Source organism: Taudactylus pleione, unplaced genomic scaffold, assembly GCF_031769625.1.
Source record: "Taudactylus pleione unplaced genomic scaffold, aTauple2 ptg000258l, whole genome shotgun sequence".
Classification (NCBI taxonomy): domain Eukaryota; kingdom Metazoa; phylum Chordata; class Amphibia; order Anura; family Myobatrachidae; genus Taudactylus; species Taudactylus pleione.
The window spans coordinates 2,499,921-2,509,452 of NW_028284660.1; the positions used below are offsets into that span (position 1 = coordinate 2,499,921).

The 9,532-nt window shown below is 44.3% G+C and overlaps 1 protein-coding gene across 1 annotated transcript in view; it reads right to left on the reverse strand.

The window, feature by feature from the left end:
* Positions 1–8,631, reverse strand: part of LOC148514810 (C-type lectin domain family 2 member A-like) — a 94,092-nt gene extending 85,461 nt beyond the window's left edge. Inside the window, exons 1-2 of the mRNA XM_088480936.1 lie at positions 8,612–8,631; positions 7,266–7,328 (exon numbers count right to left, since the gene is read on the reverse strand). Of these exons, the coding sequence (XP_088337062.1) occupies positions 7,266–7,328; positions 8,612–8,630 (82 nt within the window). The 5' untranslated portion in view covers position 8,631. The remainder of the gene's footprint in view (positions 1–7,265; positions 7,329–8,611) is intronic.
* Positions 8,632–9,532: the final 901 nt, after the last annotated feature.

A 9,532-nucleotide genomic window follows, 5' to 3' on the forward strand; every position in this document is an offset into this window, starting at 1 on the left:
TTGCACACAGATGTACGCACAGATGTACGCAAGTGTCGCAAATTAAAAAAATTGCGTGAAGCAATATATTTAGTAAAGAAATAATGAAATGTGCGCACCAAAGTCTTCAGCACATGAGCAGGCATGAGGGGGCCCACATGGGGAGTGCACATGGCCTCCCCTGATAATGTTATACCGCTATTGTGTATCAGTTACGCAGAGAAAAGAGGGACTCAACATAGGCTAAATACCCCAACAAGCTGGAGGGATAAAGGTGGCACATACTGTACCTTCTTTTAAACAATAAAAAATTGTCTTTATCCAAATGGCCACCAACTATGCTACCAAACTTCAGGCTGACACATGGAAAGGTGAACATGGGAAATCTGTTATTGCTGGAACACACAAAGTTAGTAGGATGACATAGTTTTGTGCTGTCTGTGTAATGTGCAGTTGTGTGTGGGTGACAGGCATTGCTGTAAGGGAAGCACAGTGCTGATGCGTTGTGTCTCACCTCCCGGCTGGCTCCACTGAGCATGCACGAGATCTCACTTACAGCCCAGCAGCTGCCGCAGTTAGGGACAGTGCTGCCCAGGAGCGGATTGGTGTTGAAAACCAGCCCGGGAAATTTCTGAAAGCAGCCCTATGGGGGCAAGTCTGTGGGGAGGGGGCGGGCCACTCCTCATCAGGCCTTGATTCTGAGTCAGAGGCATTCGCTGCCTTCCTTATGACTATTGCTGAAGTTGAGTTTGGGACTTTAAGATAATGAAGCTACAAAGCCCTTCCCTAGTGTACATCCGTGCACCTGAATGTGTGAGGACTGAGATGCCCACTGTCAAAGTGTACAGACGATGCAATCATGCTTTGTGTAGCTTTATACACCACCCTCAGTCACACCATTGAATCTTGCACAAGCCCTATGCTAGAAAAGTTAAAAAAACTGACATATCAGGGGTAAACAAGCCTGTTAGTAGAAAGCGCGCCCAGATGATATCAGAAACTGGTTCCTGGTTTGAAAACGGAGCCGCGGTGCTTTCTACTAACTGGCTTGTTTGCCCCTGATATGCCAGTTTTTAAACTTTCTGATGTACGGTTGATTCCTAAGTAAACCATTGTGCATTTAACATACTACACTATCTGTGCCAGTTAATGTCTGACTACGGGCTATGGAGGGTTAATGTATTATGGGATGAGTGAGTGGGTCAGCCTATAGGAGGGATGCTACAGGGTGGGATTTCAGGGAGATTGCTATAGCAGCCATTTTTGGACATCTTCCTTTCGGTTTGTTCCCCGCCTTCTCTCCCTGTTTTGTATGTTTATTATTGGTGTCACCTTTGGTGTTTGGCGGGAAAGAACAGTTGCAGTCGTCATCTGTCTATGGAGCTTCAGGTGCTCTCCCTCCCCAATACATGGTTTAGGCTGATTCTTCCCTACTAGGGTCAGCGGTACTATCGCTCCAGGTGAGCTCATGTTGTGTCATTGGGGTGGGAGGTGGATACCTTGGGCGCGCTAATGGGCTGGCTGGTGGCCTCCCAGTTGATTATCAAAGTTGTTCATTGTGTATGGAATCGCAGGCTGAGACACGCCCCCAAAACAACTGTGACATGCTTTTCTACTGCCACTCCCTGTTATCTCCCCCAGTAGAACTCTGCTTGTCAATCATTTCGCGATTAAGTCCTCACTACAACTGTTGTCACTAATGAATTTCTGCGTGTGTGCAGTCCGGCTGTGACGCTGGCCTGGTGTCACTTCTGTTTGATGCAGTCAGAACAGCAGTGCCAGCCGCACCTTACCTTCAGTGTTGCTGCTGGAGCCATAAGAAGTGACTCATGGAGCTCAGCAAAGGCCCATGGGAGAAGCTGCTGGTGCTAGGCCTGTACAGCAGCTCCCCCTCGGCCATTTCACTTACTATACAATGAGTTGGAACTTGCGACTGATGGGCCCAGAAGCAAAAATATGCTTGGTCCCCTCTCCCCTGTGCAAAAGACACTTAGGGCCTGAAATGCAGCGGATCTGTCACAGCAGTGGGGATTTGTATTTGTCTCTAACATGCCTGGGGGCTTTACAGCTGCATATGAATTTGCAGTCTGAGACACATCCCCTGCGTTTTGCTCGCCACCCCCATAACCTCCCACCAACACTTGCTGTTTGCAAATCATTTTGCATCTAAGGGCCGTATTCAATTAGCCACGAAAAGTGCAGTTTGGAGAAAAGTTTTCTCCGATTTTGCACTTTTCGCCTGTTTTCAAAGTATCTCTATATTCAATTCCCCGGAGTTTTTCGCCTAGGCGAAATCTCCATAGGCTAAAACAGGCGAAAATGTTTCTCCAGCAAAAGGCAGGAGAAAATAAGTGTAAAATCCATATTTTGTTGTAAAAATGTGGGGACTTTGTTCAGAACCCTTTGGACACCCCCCAATTAATAATAGGGTAAAAAAATTTACTTAATTCACAAATTTTTGGGGCGAAAATGAAAAAAGTGTTGGAAAATGGAAAAAAGTGGGAGGCCTGGTACTTTGGGTGGTAATATGGTTGGAACAGGTGTTTTAGGGATTGCACAAGGTTGCAGCAGGTATGTTTTTGAGATTTTTTTTAAATCTTCATTTTAGAGACATCAAAATATACTAGTACCCATTTTCAGGTACCCCAAATTTAACCTTGGTACTTATTTTTCAGAAAAAAGCATTGCTTTCTATAATTTTCCCACACATATACAAATATGCATATAACAGCCTTTTGCAACAAAATAAGCTCTACTTTTATTAGGGCTACTACTACTATTCTATATTGATACCCAGCGTCACTGAAGCTTTTTATGGGGTACAGACTGATTTTCCCAAAAAAAGATGTCCTTTTCGCTAGTTTCGCTTTGTAAACCATTCGCCTATCCGCGTTTTCACGTTATTTACAATTGAGTAGGGCGAAAAGGGGAACGCGCAAAGAGAAAACACTGCGTCAAAACAGGCGAATGAGGCAAATTCAATCCGCTTTTCGCCAGACGGCTAACTGAATTCGTCCCCAAGTGCTCTAGTGTTCATTTTTTGACCCCTAAGCTAACAGGTCCCATTATATATACATACTCGATTAAATCACTACTCTGAACAGTCTATAATACATACTGTACGTGGTCTCATGTTGTATGAAATCCTCTCATTTTGCCCTCTTATAGCCTTCTCTCCTAATTATATACATTGCTGTCATACTACCTCTTAGGGTATGTAGTCAGGAAGCCGGCGGTTGAAATGCCGACTGCTGGCTTCCCGAAAGTGAAATTCCGGCATGGGACTAATGATAGGCGTCTAAATACCGACGCCTATCATTAGGGACTCCTGAGGTGACTTAGGGTTAGGCACCCCCCCGGGAGGGTTAGGCTAGGGGAAGGGAGGGTTAGGGTCAGGCACCCCCGGGGGAGGTTAGGGTTAGACACCTCCCTGGGAGGGTTAGGTTTAGGGTGCGGGGAGGAGGGCTTAGGTTTAGGCAGACCTGGGGGGAGGTTAGGGTGAGGCACTAAGGGGGGAGGTTAGGGATAGGCATCCCTAAGGGAGGTTTAGGGTTAGGGGGGAAAGGTTTAGCAATAGCCTACTTACCTTCCCTGTCGGGATCTTCAGCTGACATCCAGCGGTATAACATACCGATTCCCCTCTTAGTACGCACAGCACCCTCCATAATACCGCTCAGTATACACAATACCCCCATAATACCACTGAGTATACACAGCACCCACCACAGAATACCACTCAGTATACACAGTACACTTCACCATAATACCCTACATTGCACACTGCTCCCCGATTTTATACTCCAGTATAAACAGCCCCCCTCTCTCCCCCATATTACCCCTAAGTACACACAGCACCCCCATATTACATTCCAGAAACACAGCCCACACCTCCTCCAAAGTACACACAGCCTGCACATATTACATTCTAGTATACACAACTTCCCTCCCCCATATCACCCCCAGCACACACAGCACACTTATTATAGTCCAGTATACACAGCCCCATCCCATATCACCCCCCAGTACACACAACACCCAATATTACAGTCCATATACACAGCCCTCTCCCGATATCACCCCCTGTGCACACAGCACCCACATATTATAGTCCAGTATGCCCAGACCCCCAAATCACCCCCAGTACACACATCTCCCAATATTGTTGTCCAGTATACAAAACCCCCCTGCCCCATATTACCCCCCAGTACACTGAGCACCCACATGTTACAGCCCAGTATACACAACTCCCCCCCCAATCACCACCTAGTACACACAGCACCTCCACCTCTATATTACAGTCCAGTATTCTCAGCTGCCCTCCCCATTTTACTCCAAAGTACACCCCCATGGTATCTGGTTTCCTTGCTTCTGACTGTAAATAGCAGCTGCAGGGAGCCAGGACAGTGTGGTGAGGACCGGGGGAGGCAGCACAGGCAGTCCAGTGACTCAGATGAGGAGCAGGGAGAGGAGGGGTCAGCCCCTGTGCATGTGAAGGTGCCGTAACTGTGAGTTATTTGCTTTAGTTTATGGGTGGACGTGTGGCACAGCTGTCAGCAGTTAAGCTGCACAACTGATTATTCTGCCCCTGCCTACAGTGAGTTCCTGCACATGCTGCCCGATAGCAGATATGCTCCGATCGCGATAAGTGTGAATGGGCCCGCCGCCCACGGAATGGCAAGGGGTTGTGAGGGGAGGGGGAGAGAGAGGGAGGTGGGGACGGAATCAGCTCAGCTCTGAGTCTCACCGGCCCAGCCCTGGCCGGCCCAGCAGGAAATGTCCCGACTTCCCGGTGGCCCAATCCGCCCCTGATGCTGCCTGTCCCTGCTGTGGTAATTGGGCAATGACAGTTGCAGCTGTCGAAACAGTCAGTGCTACTGACCATTCATACATTTCCTATCATATAGGCATGCTATCTTGTAGATATCAGCGCCCCTGCCATTTAAAAACCCAACCCCTAAATAAGAGGGCAAGGCTTAAGAACAGTGCTGCTAGCAAACTGCATCAGCTGCAGCCCCTAAAAAGCCAGATAGGGCTGCCATAATAGCAGGTGAGTGACTTATTGCAGTCTGGACTGGCAGTCCCAGGGGGAGAAGACACCTCCTGCAGTGACTGCCTGTCTGGCTATGATTAGCAGGGAGTGCTTCCAATGAGAAGTCACTACCACTGCTGCTAGCCTAGGAAGTCCCATAGACCCTAGGTAAAATCCGCCACTGTAGAACTATAAACTAAATCTATTATCTTAATTTAACCTGACATGTTATTATGAAAGAGTAAAGAGTATCTACTTTGTAGTAGCGATCAACTAGAATCTACTCCAGACCTTTTACCTGCTTAATTGATAATGAAATAACGAGGGAATATCCCACACCTGTCCATGAAATAGCTTTTGAGTCGATAGTCCCATTACTTTTGGCCCCTTAAAAAGTGGGAGGCACATATAGAAACCGTTGTAATTCCTACACCGTTCACCTGATTTGGATGTAATTACCCTCAAATTAAATCTGAAAGTCTGCAGTTAAAGCACATCTTGTTTGTTTCATTTCAAAGCCATTGTGGTGGTGAATAAAGGCCAAAATATGAAAATTATGTCAATGTCACAATATTTATGCACCTAACTGTGTGTATATATATATATATATATATATATATATATTTATATATATAATACCAAGCAGGCGGCACTCTGTTCAAAAAGATGAAGGCTTCAACACAGGGGTATCAGCAACGTTTCGGAGCCACTTTAATACTCCATCATCAAGGTCCTTGATAATGGAGTATTAAAGTGGCTCCGAAACGTTGGTGATACCCCTGTGTTGAAGCCTTCATTTTTTTAAACAGAGTGCTGCTTGCTTGGTATTGTATTTGGGCTGACTGGTGTCAGACTCCTTTGGAAGGCACCTGGATTGTGCATTACATTTATTGGGAGTGCCACCCGCTGGACTATATATATATAATATCCAAGAGAAAATCTCGGCACTCACAGTTCACTTGCACAACACAAACAGGGAACTGTTTGTGCAAGTGTGTCCTGACGAAGCGGCTGAGGCCCTGAAACATTGGCCATAATTTAATGCACTTGTTTTTTTGTCGCTATAACATTGTGTTTCACGAGTGCCGATTTTCTCTTTGATAATCTATGATGCTTTCATTTATGGCACCGGAACCAACTGCATTGTGGATTTAGGAGTACCGGCAGCTTTGGAAAAATTATATACTATATATATATATATATATATATATATACACATACATACACTCCTAATGATATATACACACACACACTAATATATATTTTAATGATAAGGCATTAAACTTATTTGCCTATAAATTAAACATGTTTTAAATGTGTCCCTGCTGCCCAGGCAGTGCGCATTTGTTACTAAGGTTATGTGACAGTCATTGTGCTAGTTTTCTTTTCTTGGTCTTCTGAAGCACACGTTATAGTTATTTGTTGTTAGTGTGTGTATATGTGTATTAGGTACTGAAATAATTAATATATTTCTAACACTTTTGCTGCAAAAAGATTTTAGGTTCTGGTAAACTTAACAGCCAAAATATGTCTAAGGGTGCATACACACCTGCACGATATCGGCCCGATTTGGCAGATTTAGCCAAATTTGAATGACAAATCGGCCATATCATGCAGTGTGTATGCCCGATTTGCATGCTCCCGCAGTCGCATGCATTATCGTGTGATTGGCTGTGCAGCACAGCCAATCACACAATATCGCATGTGGCACCATACATATTAATGAAGGACGGAACAGTGATTGTTCCGTCTTTCATTAAATCTTTTAAGTGTGTACTGGCAATCATGTGATGTCCAGGGTGAAGGCAAATAGCCCTGAACATCGGCACGATTGCTGGTCGTTTAGGTGTGTACCCAGCCTAACTCTATGTTTCTTGGGCACTTGCCTGGTGGGCATGAAGGGGAGGGGCTAGGGGCATGGCACCCCTGGGGAGGGGGTAGACCGGCTAGAGGGGAAGGGGAGGGGGGTGAGTTCCACCACGTCCCTAGGACCACGTTAAGCACTGGTGAATATACATATACAGGGAATTGATACAAATGTTACATAAAACAGTAATATGATATAATGAAATTCCAAATTGAGAAATTGTTGCTAACTTAAAGTGTTACAATTGTCACATGTTGCTATTGCCAGCTGAGTGACAGCAGAAGAAATTCCTGTCTAATAAAGCGTTCAGTATTTTGAACATGTTGTTACAGTGATTAGAAGCTGAAGCTAATAGTTATACAATATAAATAGTATTAGTTACATACTTACCTTGGAGGGGTCCCCTGGTAGGATTCAAGGATAAAGGGTGTAACAAAGGCATGGTAGGAGGCACTAAGGGGAAAGAACATAAATCATGAACTTAGTAGAATCTATATAACTGGTGCACATATAACACTGACCACCTTGCACCAGGCTACATATTTTAAAACTTTATGGCTTTCAAAGTGTAGACACAAATTGGATCACGGTCAAGAGGACACCTACCCAGTGACATACACTCTGTAATGGTAGATCATCCCATTAGACCCAATGCATCAGATAGAACATGTGTATAATAAATAATGACACACAACTGTGTGATATTGAAACTGGTCAAATAAAATGTTGACAACAAGTGAAATTTAGTTTGAATGGCAATCACATAAATATGGTGACAGAATATAGAAGTGGGAAGGAAACAAAACACACACACACACCACAAACCCATTCGCTGGTGTCCAACTCTATGTTTATGCTACAAAGTCCTTCCCTGGTGTACAGCCATGCGTCCGAATGTACAACGACTGAGATGCCCACTTCCAGTGTCTATAGATGCTGAAATCATTATTGGTGCATGTTTAGATGCCACTAAAGGTCGCTCCATCATAACTTGCACCAGACCTATACTAGGTGGAGATCATCCATCTGAATATGAATATTTTTGAGGAATTCCAGCAATGGGCTGACCAATTTGAAGATGGTTAATGTGATGGCAGTAAGACCCCACGCTCTGTGTCACGTGCTATGACATTACCACTCTGGCTGTTACAACCTGGTGTTGGTTCTAGGAAAATCAGGGGAACCCCACTCTGTTTATCCCCCTATTTTCCCATACCAGCCCAGACTGAGAGGTCCGGGGCTGGTTATAATTTTGAAGGAGAGCCTCAAGCAAATTAGTTTTATACTTTTAGCTCTTTCTTTACATTTGAGACATAAGAAGCCTGCACAGATCATACTGATCTGTGCAATCCTTCTCCCCAACTCAACTGCCTCAGTTATTGGTTGTTTACAAACCAACCGTTAATCGGTCCAGGTGAGATCTAGAAAATAGATCTTCACAAATCTCCCCATGACACCAAGACCAACTATTGGCCAGAAAACCTGTCACTCCTCTGAAAACATCTATCCAAAGGGGCCAATGAATTCTAATGCTTCTGAGGCACTGCTCCTATTTATTGCTTCCTTATTGTTCCTGACAGACTCTATTGTATTAATTAAGTCTGTCTGTCCTTGATGTAACAATACAATATGGTAACACTATAGATACACAGCTAGATGGCAGCAGAGACTTTTACAAAATCTTATTTTCCTTCCTGAGAACAGAGAAACGGAGACTCATATTCCATTACACTGACCTGTGTCGGGGTCCTTCATGTCCATTCTTCACTATATGATCTTCTATGGTCTCTGGAACTTTCATTTATCTTCAGTGTCTCTATACTGTAGCTGTACTGTGAGGTGCAGGGTGCAGGAAGGCTGGGTGTGCTTATGGTGTGAGCAGAGGAATGGGTACTTCCAGAAATAGATATGCAGCCCACAGAGACGTGATTATATTACATTATTGATATATTAAAAAATTATATACAGTCAGGGAGCAGACATCAGACATAACAACCTTGAAATCTGTGATAGACAATGAACTTGGAAGAGGGTTATTAACAGAATAAGGAGCATATTTACTAAAATGTGAGTTTACAGAAGTGGAGATGCTGCCTATAGCAACCTATAAGATTCTACTTATTTATTTAGCACCTTCTAGAAGATAATAGCTAGAATCTGATTGGTTGCTATGGTCAGCATCTCCGTTTCTATAAACCTGCACCTTAGTAAATATACTCCTAGAGAATGGCATAAATCTGCTGGTATTCCAGGAGTAGGGTTTCCTTAATCCTGTCCCTAATTGCATACGTGTGTGGACAGAACACCATGCTAATATACCCCAACTACTCAATGGCAATGTGCTGAAGCATACAATGAACATCTCCTCCTACGTCAGACCAGTCAGCTCCCACTTAAATCCAAGAAGGGTTTTATCCTTAATAGCTGATCCCATATTACCAAAGTCATCAGCAAAGTTATCTATACACAAAAGTCTTGTGATAACATAATCATAGTGTATACTGTGTACTCCCAGCTATAGGGAAACAGCGTCCTACAAAGGACTACACAGAGCAACGCATGAACACAACATAGCACCCATGTGTCAGGAGGGCAGTGTGACTGGGGGGGAAGTAAGGCTGCATAGACAACCATTGGCTAGAACAGAGCTGATATAG